The sequence below is a fragment of the Giraffa tippelskirchi genome, chromosome 11, assembly GCF_054371585.1.
Source record: "Giraffa tippelskirchi isolate mGirTip1 chromosome 11, T2T-mGirTip1v1.2.pri, whole genome shotgun sequence".
Classification (NCBI taxonomy): domain Eukaryota; kingdom Metazoa; phylum Chordata; class Mammalia; order Artiodactyla; family Giraffidae; genus Giraffa; species Giraffa tippelskirchi.
Genome location: NC_137285.1, coordinates 59,353,068 through 59,375,162, shown reverse-complemented (window position 1 = coordinate 59,375,162; position 22,095 = coordinate 59,353,068). Strand labels below are relative to the sequence as shown.

Here is a 22,095-nt window from a genome sequence, read left to right as displayed (position 1 = left end):
TCCTTAGAATAAATTCCTTGTAGTGAAGTTGTTTTGTTTCTTGTTTGTTTTTTATTATATATTGATAATTTGTCTTCCAAAGAAGTGTTGGTTTTCAGTTTTCACATAGATTTCCACTGCTGCTTCTTCCTCAGAAACAAAAGTATGCAAAGAAAAAAAAAAATGATTAACTAAAATTAGATAATTTCTGCAGGTTTAGTTTAAATCAGAGTTAAATTTTAGGATGTTTTGTGGAGTGGGGAAATATCCTCTAGTCCTTTGCCACTCCGTGGGTCAACAGAATTATTATCATCTGGGAACTGGTTAAAAGTGTAGGCTTTTAGGACCCACCCCAAATCTACTGAATCAAAATCTATTGTATGAATAAGATCAGTAGTGATTTATAAGTATATAAATGTTTGAGAAATACTGTTTAGGCAATTCCCCATAACATTTTACCTTTTAAGTGGACTTTTGATAAGTAGTGACAGTCTATTCAATGTAATTTTTCCTGACAAATACCAGAAGTACAGATATGAAGACCTACAAGACCTTCACCCCTCCAAAAAATGTCCTTTTCATCAGAGGGGATTGAAATGCAAAAGTAGAAGTCAAGAGATACCTGGAGTAACAGATAAGTTTGGCCTTGGAAATGAAAATGAAACCAGGGCAAAGGCAAGAGAACACACTGGTCATCGCAAACACCCTCTTCCAACAACACAAGAGACGACTCTACACATGGACATCACCAGATGGTCAATACTGAAATCAGATTGATTATATTCTTTGCAGCCAAAGATGGAGAAGCTGTATACAGTCAGCAAAAACAAGACCTGGACCTGACTGTGGCTCAAATCATCAGCTCCTTATTGCAAAATTCAAGATTACCTTGAAGAAATGAGGGAAAACCCCTAGACCATTCAGGTATGACCTTAATCAAATCCCTTATGATTATACAGTGTAGGTGATGAATAGATTCCAGGGACTAGATCTGGTAGACAGAGTGCCTGAAGAACTATGGATGGAGGTTTGTAACATTGTATAGGAGGTGGTGATGCAAACCATCCCAAAGAAAAAGATTGCAAGAAGGCAAAGCAGTTGTCTGAGGAAGCCTTACAACTAGCTGAGAAAAGAAGTGAAAGGCAAAAGAGAAAGGGAAGGATGTACCCAACTGAATGTAGGGTTCCAGAGAATAGCAAGGAGAGATAAGAATGTATTCTTAAGTGCACAATGCAAAGAAATAGAGGAAAACAAGAGTATGAAAGACTAGAGATCTCTTCAAGGAAATTGGAGATGCTACAGGAACATTTGATGCAAAGATGGGCACAATAAAGGACAGAAATGGCAAGGACCTAACAGAAGCAGAAGAGATTAAGAAGAGGTGGCAAGAATACACAGAAGAACTGTACAAAAAAAGATCTTAATGACCCAAATAACCACGATGGTGTGGTCAGTCATCTAGAGCCAGATACCCTCAAGTGTGAAGTCAAGTGGGCCTTAGGAAACATTACTACAAATAAAGCTAGTGGAAGTGATGGAGTTCCAGCTGAGCTATTTCAAATCCTAATAAGATGATGCTGTTAAAGTCCTGCATTCAATATGCCAAAAACTTTGGAAAACACAGCAATGGCCACAGAAAAGGTCAGTTTTCTTGCCACCTCTTCATATTAAGTTTATTCATAAAAATACCGATGTATAATATATGATCAATATAGTGATCAATATACGATTGATCACTATATAATGAAGTAGTGCTTATTCCTTAGTACAAGTGTACTGTTTTATTTTTCAATTATATATGTGTATCTATATACACACACACACACACACACACACACACACTTTTTCAGATTCTTTTCCATTACAGGTTATTACAGAATATTGAACACAGTTCCCTGTGCTGTACAGTAGGTCTCTTTTATATATAGTGTGTGTGTGTATATATATATATATATATAAGCCCTTTTATATATATAGTGTGTGTGTATATATATATATATATATATATATATATATATATATATATAAGCCTCTTTATTGGGAGTGAAAGAGGAGAGTCAAAAAGCTGACTTAAAACTCAACAATAGAAAAAAACTCAGCGTTCAAAAAACTAGGATCATGGCATCCAGTCCCATCACTTCATGGCAAATAGAAGGGGAAAATGTGGAAGCAGTGACAGATTTTATTTACTTGGGCTCCAAAATCACTGTGGACAGTAACTGCAGCTATGAAATTAAAAGACATCTGCTCCTTGGGAGAAAAGCTATGACGAACCTAGACAACCTATTAAAAAGTCAAGACATCACTTTGCCGACAAAGATCTGTCTAGTCATAGCTATGGTTTTTCCAGTAGTCGTACAAGAATGTGAGCCTTGAACCATAAAGAAGGCTGTGCACTGAAGAACTAATGCTTTTGAACTGTGGTTCTGGAGAAGACTCTTGAGAGTCCCTTGGACAGAAAGGAGATCAAACCAGTCAATTCTGAAGGAAATCAACCCTGAAGAGCCATTGGAAGGACTGATGCAGAAGCTCCAATACTTTGGTCTCCTGATGCAAAGAGCCGACTCATTGGAAAAGATTGTGATGCTGGGAAAGATTGAGGGCAGGAGGAGAAGGGGGAGGCGGAGGATGAGTTCGTTGGAGGGCATCACCACCTCAATGGACATGAGTTTGAGCAAACCATGGGAGATAGTGAAGGAGAGAGAAATCTGGCTTGATGTATTCCATGGGGTCGCAGACAGTCAGGCATGACTTAGCCACCTGAATAACAACTATTCGCTGCTTAATTTAGAGTCGTGGCAGGATAGGAATGCATTTTCTTGTGAATGTTGACGAGTAAGATTATAACCAATCAAAGATATGAGAAACACGTTTTCAAATAATGAAATAAAAATAGTGAATATCAAAATTCGCCTGGGAAAATATGCCAGGTAATAGACCTTTCACCCCAATAAAGTAATCTGTACAATTTCAATAAGCCAATATATCCAAGTGTATCCTTTCTCTCGAAGAATGAGATCTTAGTGATTTATAAACACATAAAGTTTGAGAAGCATACTTTTAGGTAATTCCCCATAAAAGTGCTTCAAACAAGGGTAGTTAGCCAAGTTTTAGTTAGTGGCTAGGGCAGCTTTTAACAGCCCCCCATGCATTCAATTTGTTGTTGTTTAGTCACTAAATTGTGTGCAGCTCTTTTGTGACCCCATGGATTGTATGTAGCTTGCCAGGCTCCTCTGTGCCTGGGATTTCCCAGGCAAGAATGCTGAAGTGGGTTGCCTTCATTTTCTTCTCTATGGGATCTTCTCGACCCAGGGATTGAGCCCTGGTCTCCCACATTGCAGGCAGGTTCTTTACCATCTGAGCCACCAGGGAAGTCATATGTATTTGTAGGTTCATACAGTTAAAACTTCAGAATAAGATAGCTCATTCCTGGCAGCAGCTGTTCCATTGCTTGGCATTCTTGAATTTTGAAATTTCCAAGAACATACAGGGGAGATCTGGAACCACGTATGCTCCTAGCGGGGTTTGATAAACTTGGAAAACACATAGGTTTCCAAGATCTTTTCATTCTTTTCTTTCTTGGGGGACTGACATTCACCTTAAATTTAGGGAACTTCTCTATCACACTTAAAAAATTTCTATGTTTTATGTGTCAATAGTGCGAAACAATGTATTATTCATATACATATCTATATGTAGCTATATATATATATCTTAAAGAATAAAACTGAAAGAAATACTTATAAAACTTAGGAAACGGAACTGTTTGTGTCTTTTCACTCCCTTCATAACTTGAAGAAACCAATCTTCTTAATTTTATGTTAATTATTCCCCTGTTTTCTTTATAATTTTAGCACATCTAGGCACATCTCCAATTAGTATTTTGCTTAATTTTACTTGTGTTTGACTTTATGTGTATGAAATTATAATGTATTCTCTTTTTGTCCAACAATGTATTTTTGAGAACTGTCAATCTTCATAAATGTTGACCTCTGCCCCCGTAGTTCATTCATTTTCATGGATGCACAACATCCCATTGAATAATCAATTGAAATTTAATTATCCTCTCCATTGCTGGGAGATATTTGTCTTTTCAAAGGGTTATGTCCTATTGTGAACAATTCCACTACATTTTATAACAAGTGTTAGGTGCAAGAGTTTCTCTATGGTAAGAATTTCCAGCATCAATATGAACCTGCACCCTGTTGCACTGAGAATGGGTTGTGTAGATGCTAGAATATTGATCCCTTTAGCCTGGGAGGCAGGCGGATAGGGCCTGGGGAATAGGGACTCAGTAACTGATTATTAACTACCTGAATAATTACTGCCTGTAGCCACAAGCAGCCTGGAGTAGACTGGCTGTGCTGGTCAGAGGGCGTATGTATGTTCACTGTTACCAGGCAATACAGTGAACAGTTTCCCACTTTCAGCAGCAGTTTATCAGAATCCGCATTGCTTCATATGCTTGGCAACACTTAATATGTCAAAATTTTAACCTTTGCCAATTTGGAAGGTGTGAAATATTTCTTTGCAATTTTAATTTGCATTTCCCTAATGACAAATCAGGCTGAGAAATTTTTTTTCATACATTTCTAGGCCACTATTATTTCTTCTTTGTGAACACCGTAGAGTTGTATTTTGAAAAATGTATTTAGGTGCATTTACACCCTTTCTATTTTGTGTTCTCCATTTGTCTTTCCATTTTATCCTTTTTTTTTGGTAAATTGGCATGTTTTCCCCTCTTGCTCCTCTGTCCCTAGTACAAGGTTGACATTGTACTAGTTTTCCTTGTACTCAGTTGACATTTATGTTCTTGTTTTTATTTTTTTTCAAGTGGTTAAATTATGAATTTTAATACATACTTTTAACTTAAAATATATTTATCCTCTTCCCACCTCATACAGAAATCTTAGATTGCCTTAACTACTATTGTTTAGTTCTCTCTTATTGTTTTTATTATATTTAACTTCACAAATTATTTAGAAACAGTTATATTGTTTTATACTTCCCTACCTGTTTAGGTTTACATACATGCTTACCAATTTTTTACCTGCCCTGTCAGGCAGTAAAGAATCTGTCTTCAATGCAGGAGACCAAGGTTTGATCCCTGGGAAGATCCACTGGGAAAGGGAACGGCTACCCACTCCAGTATTCTCGCCTGGAGATTTCCATGGAGAGAAGAGTCTGGTGGATTACAGTTCATGGGGTCGCAAAGAGTCGGAGACGACTGGGCAACTAACACTTTCACTTTTATATCTAGCATCACAGGCCTATCGGATGGTTTTCCTTCTTGAACTATGTTCTTTAGAAGTACCTTTAGTAAGGGCTTCCCTGGTAGCTCAGCTGATAAAGAATCTGCCTGCAACGCGGGAGACCTGGGTTTGATCCCTGGGTTGAGAAGATTCCCTGGAGAAGGGAAAGGCTACCCACTCTGGTATTCTGGCCTGGAAAATGCCATGAACAGAGGAGTCTGGCAGGCTACGGTCCACGGGGTCACAAAGAGTCAAACACAACTGAGTGACTTTCACTCACTTTAGGTAAGGGTCAGTTGGCAGAAAGTGTCTGTTCATATTATATTTACTTTATCCTCAATAATACAGTCTCCAAACATTGAGGTTATCATTTCCATGTTTTCTGACTGCCACTGTTCTATTGAAAAATCAGATGTTTATCCAGTTGTCTTTCTTCTGTGAGTGATGTGTCTCTGTTCTCTGCTTCTAAGGACTTCTTTTCATTGTTGTTCTGCTGTTTTATTATGCGATGTGTAAGTGTGGCTTTCTGTTTATTCTGCTTGGTTTTTGTTTGGCTTCCTAAATATGAAAATCAGTATCTTTCTGTGGTATGGGAAAAAAATCTCTGTCACTATCTCTTTAAATGGTACTTTTCTTCCATTTTTTTTTCTGTATAAACTCTAATTAAAACTTTTTATGAAACTCTAGTTACACATATGTTGTCTTCCATTCAGTTGTCATTCTTGTTTGCCCTCTTTTTCGTATTTGCCATCTCTTTGTCTCTCACTGCTGCATCCTGGGTCTTTTTTTTTCCTTCCTGATTTCTATTTTTAGATTAGTTTTTCTATTTTTGTGTATCCATTCTTGTCTTTTGCTATTGGTTTAGCTCTCAGTTATTTCAATCATATGTTTCATTTTTACAATGTCTAGTTGTTATTTTCCAAATTAGCTTGGTCAACTTTGATAATTTGGGGTCCTTTAATATACCCATGAATATATAGAAAAGGAAACTCATGCTTATTTTGTATTCTGTTTACCTTAATTACGGTGTTTCAGTTCTCAAATTTCTAAATGTGTAGTTTCTTTTTTTTTCTGATACCTTGATTGCTGAATTTCTTATATTTTATGATTTTCTGACTGGGAGCTCATTTTTCTTGGTATTTTATTATGAAAATTCTTTGAAACTTTAATTTAAGCTACACTCTTCTTTATGATCGATATTTGCTTTTACCCAGTACATTTTTAGAGAACTGCCAGCTACTGAAGCCTGGCTTGCTGCAGTGCATGGGGTCGCAAAGATTCGGACATGACAGCGGCTGGACAGAACAACCACCACCACCAACCTGGGACCCCTTTACTCTAAATTTGCTGCCTGTTTGTGTGGGGTGGGGGAAGAGTTTAGGGAATTTCAGATAATGTGAAGTGAGGCACCAAATCCTTATGCTTGAGGTGTTGCCCTGAGAAATTCCTAGGAGGGGATTTTGCCCCCTCTTTACCCAGAGCCAAGGCCATGACAGACAAGTAGACTCATGATATCTCCTTCTCTTTCTGTTTTTTCTTTCTTTCTCACTCCATGGACATTTAAAAATCCTGGTTATATGCTAATGATATTGCACTTCCACTCCCTAGCCTTTTACAGGGTGTTTTCAACTCTAACATTTCTTCATGCTCTGGGTTCCAGTGCTTTCAACTAGAGGGCACAGTTCAGTTCAGTTCAGTCGCTCAGTCATGTCCAACTTCTGCGACCGCAAGGACTGCAGCACACCAGGCTTCCCTGTCCATCACCAACTCCGGGAGCTTGCTCAAACTCATGTCCATTGAGTCGGTTCAGTTCGGTTCAGTTCAGTCACTCAGTCATATCCAACTCTTTGTGACTCCATGGACTGCAGCATGCCAGGCCTCCCTGTCCATCACCAACTCCTGGAGTTTACTCAAACTCATATCCATTGAGTCAGTGATGCCATCCAACCATCTCATCCTCTGTTTTCCCCTTCTCCTCCCGCCTTCAATCTTTCCCAGCATCAGGGTCTTTTCCAATAAGGCAGTTCTTCGCATCAGGTGGCCAAAGTATTGGAGTTTCAGCTTCAACATCAGTCCTTCTAATGAATATTCAGGACTGATTTCCTTTAGGATGGACTGACTGCATCTCCTTGCAGTCCAAGGGACTCTCAAGAGTCTTCTCCAACACCACAGTTCAAAAGCATCAATTCTTCGGCGCTCAGATTTCTTTAAAGTCCAACTCTCACATCCATACATGACTACTGGAAAAACCATAGCTTTGACTAGATTGACCTTTGTTGGCAAAGTGATATATCTACCTTTTAATACACTATCTAGGCTTGTCATACTTTTTCTTCCAAGGAGTAAGCATCTTTTAATTTCATGGCTGCAGTCACCATCTGCAGTGATTTTTGAGCCCAAGAAAATGAAGTCTGTCACTGTTCTGATTGTTTCCCCATCTATTTGCCATGAACTGATGGGACCGGATGCCATGATCTTCGCTTTTTGAATGTTGAGTTTTAAGCCAGCTTTTTCACTCTCCTCTTTCACTTTATCAAGAGGCTCTTTAGTTCTTTGCTTTCTGCCGTAAAGGTGGAGTCATCTGTGTAACTGAGGTTATTGATATTTCTCCCGGCAATCTTGTTTCCAGCTTGTGCTTCCTCCAACCCAGCATTTCTCATGATGTACTCTGCATATAAGTTAAATAAGCAGGGTGACAGTATACAGCCTTGACGTACTCCTTTCCCGATTTGGAGCCAGTCTGTTGCTCCACGTCCAGTTCTAACTGTTGCTTCTTGACCTACATACAGATTTCTCAGGAGGCACAGGGCTCATTAAAACCAGGGTCTAGATTGTCTAAAATTTCCACACAATCCCTAAGGCAGAGACAGGTCTCAGGACTCATACAACAGTAAATTCAACATTTGTTCTTGTTTTTGACCAGAGAGGAATTCAATTACTTTCCCTTCATCTCAGCTATGCATTTAAAATATCTTTGATTTTTAATTTTAGAATGTATTATAGTATTATTCTCTGATTTGTTGCTATTAACATGCTTCCAGAAATAACAGCCTTGTTATATCTTTTACGAATAAGTTTCAACCCTCAGAGGGACTTATATTGGGATGTAAACTTCTCTGTCTTTCTTACCCATCTTTGTATTGCTACTGTGATATCCTTAAAGTCCTACATATCAAAGAGTCTTGATTTCTCTTGGAGATTAAAGAAATTAAAGGACCAACCTATGTTGTGTTGGGCCGCCTTCTTCAGTCTTTCCTCATCTGAAAGTTGAATGACTCTCTGAGGCCGTGGCTATTACCAAGTGACCAGCATTCCTTGTGGCATTCCCCTGACTTCTCATAAGAAAAGTAAAGGAAACACCACAGTTGAGAACACCTTCAAAATGGAGGCTTCTATGGCTCCATGGGAAGATCTGGAGAAACTAGGGGTTACCTAGGCCTATCGCACCTTCCTGGGGGTGTTTCTATGGCTTGAAAACCTTCCTGTTCTTTCTGTGTGTTCTTAGAAACTCTAAAATACAACAATGTAAAGAAAACGACTTGTGAAAAATTCCAAAATCATGTGTTTTGTGCCTTCTGGTTCTGCATGTGTGCAACTTATTGACAGTTTTCTCTTAAAAATATTTCTTATCAAGAAGCAGTAGCAGTGTAAGGAATGCAACTCACTGCTACTTCACAGGATGTGCTGGTGACATGACTGACTTCTGCTGGGGAAACAAGAATGTTTATATTCAAGCTTGGCAGAAAAAGCTTTTCAGTTTACTTCACATATTTTAATGTGTAATTTGTAATTTTGCATGTATATGCTATTAGTGACTTTCTGTTCACAGTTACCTATTTTTAAACAAACGTATCATTTACCTTAAATGTGTGTTTATGTATGCTTCTGGTAGGGTCACAAAGCTATTTAAAACTATGAAAATTTCTTGCTACTTAGAAAATACCCTTTAACTACATTTTAGGGTAAAGTATTGGAGGTGTAATGTGCCAATTATAGATTACCTTTATACTGCAAACGTTGTAGAATTTGACACTAATAGTAGTAATATAGCAACATGGTTAGTGTGAAGGTGCAAAATGAAAGGCTTCTTTCCATATTTGATCTCTGGTTAATCAGTGCAAAAATTTAATCATTAAAGTGTGAGAGAAATTAGCAGCATTGTCGAAAGGAAAACATAAATTCCAGATGAGATTTGGAAAGAAGGGGAAATTGGTAGATTAGACAGCTGCTTCTGAAAGGAAGTTTGAGATGTAATAATATTATGTGAATTATCACAAGTTGGTGCCAGTTAAATTGTGAGATTTGAGAAAATATGTGGGGAAAGGAGTCTGAAAAAAAGGTTTGAAATAAACCCACACAGATTGTTAAAAAACATTGGAAATTTGACATGAGTATTTAATAAATGACTTACATCTTCAATCGAGTATTTAGAATGTGTCACTTGACATGCATTGTCATGAAGAGACTAGGACCTTGAAGAGGGCTTGAGAAGCAGGTGGCAGCTGTGGTAAGAAGAAAACTTTTGAGAGAGAATGGAATAGAAACATCAAGGCAAAATGGACTTGCAGTTTTAATATGTAGGTATGGAGAAAACTAAGACTTAGGTAAAAAACCAAGAACCCTTAAATAAAGGACTGTTATCGACTTTGCAGAAAGAGGACCCCAAACCCCTCAGGTTCTAATTATGTTAAGTAGGAAGAAAAAGAAACAACAGATGTGACTGGAAAAAAAATCAGAGAACATTTTAGTGAGAAAAATCCTCAAGACTGTTTGTCTGAGGGACTTCCCTGGTGGTCCAGTGGCCAAGACTCCACACTCCCGTGCGGGGGGCCCAGATTTGATCCCTGGTCAGGGAACTAGAGCCCACATGCTGCAACTAAGAATGTGCCTGCCACTAATAAAGATCCTGCATACCATAACTAAGACCCAGGACAGACAAATAAATAAATTTAAAAAATCCTGAAGTTGGAATAGCTGCCTTTTAGTCTGTGTCTTACAACCACCATTTTAAAAAAAGAATGGTTGTCAGGCTGCTTTGCTGAATGACCTTCATATCTGACACCCTTCATAATGGAGAGTATGTCATGTGGCCAGAGAAGGAGGCCGTTAAAAAAATCAAGTTGGCAAGTGTAAATAGTAGTATCTTATAAGGACAGTGTGTTTCAAGCCAAGCACTTTGTTTTGTGTGAATGTATGGAATATATAGGTTAAAAAATAATTTGATAGCCATGAGTATTTTTCTAGCCATGAATATGTGTCAAGGAATATCTTGAGGGTGATATTTAAAATATAGGTCCTATTTCATGTTTTATTATCACCTATATGTGCACATACATTTTTAAAAGTACAATATTACTTTTGAGGATGATTTTTTGCTTTGAAATAGAAAACATGATCAGGGAGTTCTAAAAATAACAAGTAGTCAAGAGATGATACAACGTGCTTCTCAAGGTTATTATTGTATTCTAACATAACTATAGAAGAAAAGTTAATCTTCAACCTTAAAAAAATGAATGGCATGAAATAAAAATTTACACATACAAGTCAGACTGCATTCAGAAGAATACTCACTATAGGATAGAGTGAAGCTTGACTCCAAAGGAGAGGTTTATGATTTCTTTAATATATTTAAAATAATCAGTCTGTGTCTTAAAACTGAGTGCTATTGCAATACAAATACAAATTTCTTCCATATTTCATGTTTACATTTATTCTTTATGTATCCTGAGGTTTTATAGAAGAGACTTCTTCTGACTCCAGTTGCCAAACAGTGGTGAAATATATATACTTGAAACTTTAAAAGCAAAACTAAAATAAGTATTTTCCTTGTAGTATCAGAAACACATCCATAGCCGAGACACTTCCTGGTACTGACTTCTTCTAGAGTCTGAGAGGGAAGACAACGCCAACAATACAGAATCCATTAAACTTCACTCATTAACAAGATTGCCTCAAATTCCTCTCATTCAGGGTCATCTATTCAAAAGCTATTTTGGGCAAAATAATTGTCATAGCAGATTATAAACTGGGTATGCAATGCCTCTAGGTATCAGTGTAAGCTTTGGATCACACCTAACGACCAGAAAGGGAATGGCCCAGTTATTTTGAGGTCTTGAAAAATTATCTTTCTGAGTTGTTCTTTCAACTGTTGACTGGTATTGAAGGATTGTCTAAAAGATCCATATTAAGCGCTCCATATTAAGTGTCATTATTGAAGAGATGCTCTTAAAGCTGACCATGACATTATCCCAGGCTTCCTTTAAAGTACTCATGGAAGAAATTTTAGAAGAAAAGTTAATCTTCAAAGTTAGTCTAATGGAAAAGTTAATCTAATGGAAAAAAAAATTACAGAAAATAAGTATGCTTCTCTTATAGACATTGTGAGTGTTAGAACTATTGTGGTTTCTTTGTTACTTTGTGTTTTGGTTTGCCACGCCTGCCATAATAAAACACTATAGACTGAGTGGCTCACACAGTGGAAATTAATTTTCTTTTAGTTCTGGGACAGAGTTAGTTTTTCCTGAGACTTCTCTTCTTGACTTATAGATGTCTTCTTCTTGCTGTGTCCCCACATGGCCTTTTCTTTGTGCACACATGTGGCCCCTCTTCCTGTTATAAGGTCACCAGTCCTATTGGATTAGGGCCTCACCCTTATGATCTCATTTAATCCTAATTACCTCCTAAAAGGCCTTATCTCCAAATATAATCACATCTGGGGATTAGGGCTTTAGCATATGAATTTTACGGGAACACAGTTTAGGCCACAATATTTTGATAGCTGGAAATTTGAGAGACAAATCTGTGTAACACATTAAGCAAAATCAGAAACACTTGACATTATTTTTCTATTCATATTTTCTTTAAACTTGATATTCTTTTTTTTCTTTTTAATACATACTACATTTTTGGAAGCTACTTTAATATTTTTATAAGATGGACGACAAATAACTAAGTACATAAATTCTTATCTGTAGTAGATCTTTATGGATATTTGTTCACTGAAATAATCAGTAGGAATTGTATTCCTGGGGGCCAAAAGATGCTGGAGGAGGTTCTATGATCATATTCTGCTGCGTACGCTTATTTATATAAGTTTTTAGGCTCATAATTGGGTCTTCCCCAGTGGCTCAGTGGTAAAGACTCCACCTGCAATGCAGGAGACTCAGAAGATGGAGGTTCGATCCCTGGGTCAAGAAGATCCTCTGGAGGAGGGCATGGCAACCCACTGCAGTATTCTTGCCAGGGAAATTCTACAGGCAGAATGTATGGTGGGCTATAGTCCACAAGGTCGCAAAGAGTCGGACATGACTGAAGCAACTTAACATGAGCACATTAGACATATGTATGTGTATCATTGTTCAGGCTTTTAATATATAGCATAGTCAGGCTTTTAATATTTAGTATAATGGAACAGTTCTTTCTCCCTTTGATTAATATAATAGAACATCAATGGAATTAAAGTTTTACTGACGATGAAGTTGTTTTCCTAATTGTGTCAATTCTTTCTTTTCTTCTAGAAAAACTTTATGAAAAAAGAACAACAATCTGTAAAGCCAGAATCAAAGCCACAACCCAGGTACACCTTTTATATGATAGCATGAATGTTTAAATTAATGTGCTTGCTTTGGTTTTTTTCCTGACTTAAGTATCTGGTTTAAAGAAGTGCAGGTTGTTGAATGCTCACAGTATGAACATATCTTTTTCAAAGTTCCCATTCAATTTGACTGAAGCAAGGGAAAAAAACTTTTTTTTTTTTTTTGAGCGTCTATTGCTCATTCAGTAGACCAGGCTATAGTTTCCAGTGGCTGGTAAAAGCACCCTATAAACAGTGCTGCATGATGTTTCAGTAGTTTGGTTTATTAGAAACTACGTACTACAATCCACTATGGTGCAGCATGCTCTTCAGTCACTCTATGAGAGATTCTTAAGGTTGCTCTGCTTCTCTGGGTAGCAAATTTGTTGACAGACTTTTGTGAAAAACTAACTGATTTTGTGAGATAGATTGGAGAGTGAAGTGGAAAGAAGGGATTGTTGAAAGCTAATAGTGAAGTTTCTGAAAAGGAGAGGTTTCAAGCTGGTGCTTTCTTTTGCATTGGTAATACATTCATTTATTAATTCACCTGATACTGTTTCTGTACCACCCTCTGCAGAGCTCTGTGTCAAACCACATAGATGCAGATGGTAAAAGGGTAAACCTTGGAGACTAAAGTTTGCCAGAAGCAACCAGTTTGGAAATCTAACCCCCTAGTAAATACATGTTTATTCAAATATATTTTTCAGGCTACTTTCTCTTACCAGACATCCTGCTTAATTCCTTCTCTCAATTATTCTTAAGGTGTGCCTATACAATGTCCATAATCCCTCATTCATAATTCCCAATCTGGAAAGCTCCAGAAACTGAAAGCCGATGTCACCTAAGATGGTGCCAAAACTTTAGTGTCAAAACCTGACCGAAATAACAAGTGATTATGACTACTCACAGTCTACACTTTTCCCACTTCATGTGAATATTCCAGTGTTGGATACATATGAACATTAATTGTATTAATTAATAATATATTTAATGATAGGACATGCCACAGACTGTACTTCAATGTTATATGGCATAAAATGCTATATTAATTTCCTAGACTTTGAAACAAAATCTGAATTTCAAAATACATCTGAATCTAAAGTTCAAGCACTATAGAATTGCACTATATGGTGAATCTAAGCCAAATATGACTGTGAAATAATGCAGTGCAATTATTTAAATATCCAATAAATAAATATCCAATTTAAGATTACATATTTTCTGAAAGCTAGTCTCATAATGAATTTAGTAATAGCAATCATTCTGTGTTTATCTTGTACAAGGTACTTGCATATAACCCCCATATATGTAAAGGAAAGTCGCTCAGTCGTGTCCGACTCTTTGCGACCCCGTGGACTGTAGCCTGCCAGGCTCCTCCGTCCATGGGATTCTCCAGGCAAGAATACTGGAGTGGTTTGCCATTTCCTTCTCCAGGGGATCTTCCCGACCCAGGGATCGAACCCAGGTCTCCCGCATTGGAGGCAGACGCTTTAACCTCTGAGCCACCAGGGAAGTCCCCCATATATGTAATGATGCAAAAAATACAAAATGATGTATTTTTATTTTCACTATGTTACTGATGGGTAAATATGTTGAATATTTCACTTAGGGCCATTCAGCTAGTCAGTGAGGGAGCTGGATTCAAATGTAGGTCCTTTAATTGAAGAGTCATGGCTATCTACTATAAGCTAAATTATGTCAGAATGATACCTGGCTAAAGTTTCAAGTTCTGCAAGGGCAGAGATGGTTGATTCTATTAATGCTTCAATTTACAGTTCATGGCACAATCTATGGAATGTAGTGGATACTCAGAAAATATAATTGAATTCATGAACAATTTTCAGAGGAAAAGGAAAAACAGATTTGTATCTTGTCTTGTTGAGAAAATTTTCTTTCAGTCTTTCATAGTTTATTAATTTGACAACACACATTAAGAACCTGCTATTTTAGATGCTAAGGACAGGGTGAATGAGACAGACACCTCTAACATTTGTGGAATGTAAAGTCTAGGGAGAATTTTCAGTTGCTCTTCATCATGGAGAGGGGCAGAAATTGGAATTCAAGTCCTGCCAAATGACAAGGACTTAGTAAACACCTCAGATTTCCAAGAAATCTTAGAACGCCAGCACCTAAGGAGTGGAGAGGGCTTCCCTTGTGGCTCAGCTGGTAAAGAATCCGCCTGCATCTCACGCGCTAGCAAAGTGACGCTCAAAATTATCCAAGCCAGGCTGCAACAGTACGTGAATGCGAAGTCAAGTCGGCCTTGGCATCACTATGAACAAAGCAAGTGGATGTGATGGAATTCCAGCTGAGCTATTTCAAATCCTAAAAGATGATGCTGTCAAAGTGATACACTCAATATGCCAGCAAATTTGGAAAACTCAGCAGTGGCCACAGGACTGGAAAAGGTCAGTTTTCTTTCCAGTGCCAAAGAATGTTCAAACTATTGCACAATTGCACTCATCTCACACGCCAGGAAATATTGCCCAAAATTCTTCAAGCCAGCCTTCAACAGTACGTGAACCATGAAATTCCAGATGTTCAAGCTGGATTTAGAAAAGGCAGAGGAACCAGAGATCAAATTGCCAACATCTGCTGGATCATTGAAAAAGCAAGAGCGTTCCAGGAAAACATCTACTACGGCTTTATTGACTACCCCAAAGCCTTTGACTATGTGGATCACAACAAACTGTGGAAATTTCTTCAAGAGATGGGAATGCCAGACTACCTGACCTGCCTCCTGAGGAATCTGTATGCAGGTCAAGAAGCAACAGTCAGAACTGGACATGGAACAACAGACTGGTTCAAAATTGGGAAAGGAGTACGTCAAGGCTGTATATTGTCACACTGCTTATTTAACTTATATGTAGAGTACATCATGAGAAACGCTGGGCTGGATGAAGTGCAAGCTGGAATCAAGATTACTGGGAGAAATATCAATAACCTCAGATATGCAGGTGACACCACCCTTATGGCAGAAAGCGAAAAACTAAAGAGCTCTTGATGAAAGTGAAAGAGGAGAGTGAAAAAGCTGGCTTAAAACTCAACATTCAGACAACGAAGATCATGGCATTTGGTCCCATCACTTCATGGCAAATACATGGGGAAAGAAAGGAAACAGTGACAGACTTTATTTTTTGGGGCTCCAAAATCACTGCAGATGGTGACTGCAGCCATGAAATTAAAAGACACTTGCTCCTTGGGAAAAAAAAAAGGTCTGACCAACCTAGAGAGCATATTAAAAAGCAGAGACGTTACTTTGCCAACAAAGGTTCATCTAGTCAAAGTTATGGTTTTTCCAGTAGTCATGTATGGATGTGAGAGTTGGACTATAAAGAAAGCTGAGCACCAAAGAATTGATGCTTTTGAACTGTGATGTTGGAGAAGACTCTTGAGAGTCCCTTGGACTGCCAGGAGATCCAACCAGTCCATCCTAAAGGAGATCAGTCCTGAATATTCACTGGAAGGACTGATGCTGAAGCTGAAACTCCAATACTTTGGCCACCTGATGCAAAGAGCCGACTCATAGGAAAAGACTCTGATTCTGGGAAAGATTGAGGGCAGGAGGAGAAGGGAACAACAGAGGATGAGATGGTTGGATGGTATCACCGACTCAATGGACATGAGTTTGAGAAAGCTCCAGGAGATAGTGAAGGACAGGAAAGCCTGGCATGCTGCAGTCCATGGGGTCACAAAGAGTCAGAGATGAATTAGTGACAGAACAACATAAATAGATAAAGTAGAAACTGACAAGATTGAAGAATAAAATGGACAACTCTGTAATTATGACTGGAAATTTTTTTACATTCCTTTATTAGTAATTGATAGGAAAATTAGTAAAATAAAGAAAAGAATAAATAACAATATAGCATATTTTAACAAACCTTCAACTTATTTGACATAATTGACATTTATAGATGACTATAGCCAACCACTGTAGAGTATACATTTTTTTAGATGCATGTGTAACATTCATTATAGAGATAAAAACAGAAAGCAATGAAATCGAAATCAGAAACAATAAACCAAAATAACAACATCAAAAGTTGGTTCTTTGAAAATATTATATTTTAAGAATATAGAATTTGTAAACTCCTAACAAAACTAAGAGATAAAAGACAAATTAGCAATATTAAGAATGAAAAAAGTGGAATAACTATATATTCTGCAGACAGTGAAAAGATAAAAGATTATATGAGCAACTTCTTGCCTATCACATTCAAAGACTAGGATGAAATGGAAAAATTCTTGAAAAAGACAGCATACCAAAAGTTACATAGAGCAAATCAAAAATCTGAATAATTCATATCTATTAAATTGAATCTGTCATCACAAGCCTTTTCACACAAAGATTAGCTTTAAAGAAAAAAATACTATATGTACATTTTTTTTATTAAATTAGTTTATTTTCTATTTTTTAACTTTACAATATTGTATTTGTTTTGCCATACATTGACATGAATCCACCATGGGTGTACATGTTTTAAACCAGTTGATAGTGTTACCTTATTTTCTTGTGTAAGTCTTTTTCCTATAAATATCCTTGACCTGGTTAGTTTGATTGGGAAGTCTTTTTCTTCTCCTCATAGGTATTGCTAAATTAAAATTTAGTCCAGTTTTTCAATGATAAAAATTGTACAGTCTGAAAGGTGAGTGCTTATTGTCTTTATTTTCTTGAAGCCAAGCAGCTATTCTGAATGTGAAACATTTTCCTGTACCGTCTGCCATCTGTTGCCACATAAAGAGCTCTGGCAAAGTTTTGTAGGGACATCTAGCTAATTTTTGCAGGGATATCATAAATGTTTTAGAGGATGATGGCTGAAGGGAAGTTTAGAGAGCACTTTATTCAATCCTTCTTTAATTTTCAGTTGAGAAAACAAAGATTTAAAAAGATTAAAGTGACTTCTTTAAGGTCACAAAAGGACACAAAAAAAGAAAGAAAAACTGTTACTAGACTCCAACCCTCATTTTATAGTGCTCTTACTCAGTCATGCTGCTTTCATGTTGTTTGCATCTTAAATTTTAACAGCCTTTCTGATGATTACTTAAGAGAAGTAGACTGAAACTAATGAATTAGCATGTATAAGAGTGCTTCTGGAGAAAAAGAGAGAGATAACAGTGAAGCAACGTGAAAATAAAGTGAAGTAGTGAACACTATGGGCTTCCCTGGTGACTCAGTGGTATAGAATCCGCCTGCCAGTGTAGGAGACACAGGTTCGATCCCTGGGTCAGGAAGACCCCCTGGAGAAGGAAATGGCAACCCACTCCAGTATTCTTGCCTGGGAAATCCCATGGACAGAGGAGCCTGGCGGGCTATAGTCCATCGGGTGGCAAAAAGTTGGACATGGCTTAGCGACTGAACAACAACAAACACAAGTGAATGATATAAAACTGTAAATATTTCATATGCTGACATATTTCACTGAAAATATTTAAGTGAAATACTATTAAGATTTTCTTGTTTATTTGAAATCCTTTACCATTTCTATCAGAAATTCCACGGTTCCTCTGTCCATGGGGATTCTCCAGGCAAGAATACTGGAGTGGGTTGCCATGCCCTCCTCCAGGAGAATCTTCCCAACCCAGGGATCAAACCCAAGTGTTTCCTGCATTGCAGACAGATTCTTTACCATCTGAGCCACCAGGGAACCCCAAGAATAGTGGAATTGGTAACCTATCCCTTTTCCAGGGCAACTGCCTGACCCAGGAATCAAACTGGGGTCTCCTGCATTGCGAGTAGATTCTTTATCAGCTAAGCTATCTGGGAAGCCCTTAGAATCCAAATGTTGGAATCATTTAAGCTCGTATTTAAATTTTTTTCTTGTTAGAGAGAAATTTCTCATATATTTTCAGCTAGAGTTTTCCTTAGAGTCTACATTCATCAATCATCAATCAATTTCAGTAGGGTACTGTCCAATTTCTAAAGTAATTTTGCATTTCAAGGGTAAAAATACATCATACATATATTATCACTTCCAGGCTACAATAAATATGAATTTGTTTTTCCCCCTCTTCTTAGTTATAGGAAAGAAAAACATGATGGAATTCTTCTACCCATAGCCACAAGCTTTGGGGGAACCCTCTACAGTTGGCAAATAGAACTGGTTTCAATATCTAAGCAAAAATTGTGAACCAGGATTGTAATCTATTCTAGTATTACAGTGACATTGTACTTTTATTTTCTGTGAGAAAGGTGTTCTTCATATATCTTTCTTGAGGTCCACTTGGATTTCCTTGACTACTCTAACTGTATTGCAAATAGTATCACCTTCATTTAGATATACTATTGTATTCCATAAACAAAACATTTATTCTCTTTTGATGTCTTTCTGCAGTGAGCTATTCATCTGACTTTAGTGATGAATTTTCCTTTTGGTGAATTTCTAAAGTACATAATTGCTTTTGAAAATGACTGACTGATTTCTAAGCATCGAATAGAACAATTGATGAGTTTTTAATTCATAGAGGAAAAACATTCTGTTGTTGACTCATAATGTTCAAGTTGTAAGAAGTTCAAAAGGTGGTCATCAGCCTTCCCACCTTTTTACTATTAATTCTGGATGATATAAACATTGTTTACATATGCCATCAATGAAGTGTACCATTTTATAAATCTTAAGTTTCTCTTTTTTTTTCATTCTTTAGGATCCCAAGAATCCAGATAGTTCACGTAAATATGTAGATGAGGAATAATTATATACTTTCCCTTTCTGTTTTGTAGCATGCTTGAACTAAAAGGGTAGTAGTTGCTGGATATGATGCACTAATATGTTACTAAAAGGCAAAATTGTGCTATGAATTCTAAATTTCCTTTTTTTTGATATTATAGAATACTGTACATTTCCTGGCATATCTAAGTATGAAATTCACATTTCAAACTCTGGAAATTTAGCCATTAAAATTTTTCCTTTATGTCTCTAAAATTATTATACTTGTCCATCATCATTTTTCCTGAAATGGGTCAAGTCCACCTATTTTATCTCAAAACACTTTTACAGTTTACCACCTAATGACTTTCCTTTGATCTCCTCTGAAATTTGTTATCTACTAATAGTGGCACTAGTGGTAAAGAACCTACCTTCTAATGCAGGAGACTTAAGAGACATAGGTTTGATCCCTGGGTCAGAAAGATCCCCTGGAGGAGGTCATGGCAACCCACTCTGGTATTCTTGCCTGGAGAATCCCATGGACACAGGAGCCTGGCGGGCATCAGTCCATGGGGTCTCAGAGTCTGACATGACTGATGTGACTTAGCACACATGCACGCAATGTAATATTAGTTCATAGTATCTGTAATATTTGTTCAAAGTATCTTCTGTGAACAACTTTCTTCTGGGTCAGTAGAGGCTAAGTGTTTTTTGAAAATAAATTTATAGTGGATGGTATTTCTCCAGTGATGTTTCCTTTAGTGTGTTTTGTCTTTGGGAAATTATACAATATCAGAGTTTAAGAAACCTTAGAGATTTCCTATGGAAGCTATCCAAAGGGTGAATCTTCTACACAGCCTCTTCCTGCAGACTCCAGGGACTAGTAATGATTCGGTCAAATGGAATCCCATTTCATTCTAAGTAGGGCTCTGATCTCGACAGTTCTCTGTGTGAGGCTCGGCACCTATCTACCTTGCAGTGGTAACCACTGCTCCTGAGTCAGTCTTTTTGAAACCACTCTAGTTACCAATTTTCTCTTTTTAGATTCTCTCTCTCTCTCTTTATCTATCTATACCTTTATTAGGATACTAATTCAAATTAGCTCAAGCAAAATGGTATTAGCTGTTTTCTCATGTAAGTGGAAATTCCAAGAGCGTAGAGTATGGTGGGGATCTGTTAGCATCTTAGACTCAGATGATTCAATAGACTCAAGTCATGTCTTAGGATATGCTCTCCTTTCATTCATTTTAAATCTCTGCTTGTCCCTGTTTGGAACAATTAAAACCTCTTCCTACAGACTTGTTCTCCATGTGGTAAGGAAAATGACTGGCTTCCAGCTGTTTGTAATTGAGTTACTTCCTGGTCTTACCAAAAAGAAAAGTCTCTTATTACACACACACACACACATACACGGAGACACAGTCACACTTCATGTAGAAATATTCTGGCTGACCTTCCAGCTTGGATGACATGACCAGGCAAATCATAGAGGAGTCACATGATTGGAGAAAAAGAAGTGCAGTTTCATAAGGGGAAAGGAGATAAAAACAGAGGAAAGGAATGGGTGCTCACAATACTGAAAATATCCCTCTTGAAGTGAGATGCTTGGGGAAGAATACAGCATTTCAAACGTAATTTTATGAATACAGTGTTCAGTGGAACCAAACTGTAATACCCTAGATCAATTCATGAGGCCTATCATTTTTCAACTTTATGATTCAGTTTCTTAAGGCAAATAGTCATACTGACTGCAATTCTGAAAAATTAAAACCCAAACAATCAAACCCTCAAGTGTTCTTAGATTCTGATATGTCCCCATTCTGTTCTTTTGCCATCCCTCCTTTCTTTCCTGTCTCTACCCCCTTTTTCTTCCCTTCATCTATTATATATTGCCAGGCACACAAGGAAAAGTAATCTCTTTCAAGGAATTCAGAGTATAGAGGTGTGATGACCCAGAGAATTGTTATGTGGTAACTACAGTGATGCAGGAAATGTACCTAACCATCCTCATGAGTCTGAGGAATTATTTGTACAATCATATACATTAACCAACTACGGAGCTTTACAAGTAAAGCTATCACATTTCATCGTTGAATTTAGCTCCGTATCACCTTTGCCTGAGATAATTAGTTCATGCTTTATAGTGTTAGTTTCTGTTGTATAGCAAAGTGATCAGCCATACATACATGGATACCTATATCGCCTCATTTTTAGATTTCTTTCTCATTTGGGTCACCTCAGAGCACTGAGTGTAGGATTTCCTGAGATATATACTAGGTTCTCTTTAGTTGTTTATTTTATACATAGTATCAATAGTATATACATATCAATCCCAATCTCCCACTTCATCCCACTCACTTTTTACCCCCTTGGTGTCCATACACTTATAGATGACCTTATTTGCAAAACATACACTAACATTGCAATTTCTACCCCTGCTAGCACTTCCCAATCACCTTACCCCACCTTATTTTTTATGATAGCATACATTGCTATATAATTAACTTGTTTACTCTGATTACTGTCTCTCCTACTAAAACATAAACTTAATGAGGAAAGGGAAAGTTCTATTTTATTTATTAGTGTATCCCCAATGTTAAAAGAGCAACTTACACTGAATGAATGAATGAGTGAGTAAATGAAT

The 22,095-nt window shown here is 37.3% G+C and overlaps 1 protein-coding gene across 33 annotated transcripts in view; it reads left to right on the top strand.

The window, feature by feature from the left end:
* IQCM (IQ motif containing M) overlaps positions 1 to 22,095 on the top strand; it is a 589,121-nt gene that overhangs the window by 232,389 nt on the left and 334,637 nt on the right. For all 33 annotated transcript variants that reach the window (XR_014069346.1, XR_014069348.1, XR_014069351.1 and 30 more), the window contains one exon: positions 12,749 to 12,807. Coding sequence is in view for 25 of the 33 variants with exons in the window: in XM_081544028.1 (XP_081400154.1) it covers positions 12,749 to 12,807 (59 nt within the window). In the remaining 8 variants the exon portion in view is untranslated. The remainder of the gene's footprint in view (positions 1 to 12,748; positions 12,808 to 22,095) is intronic.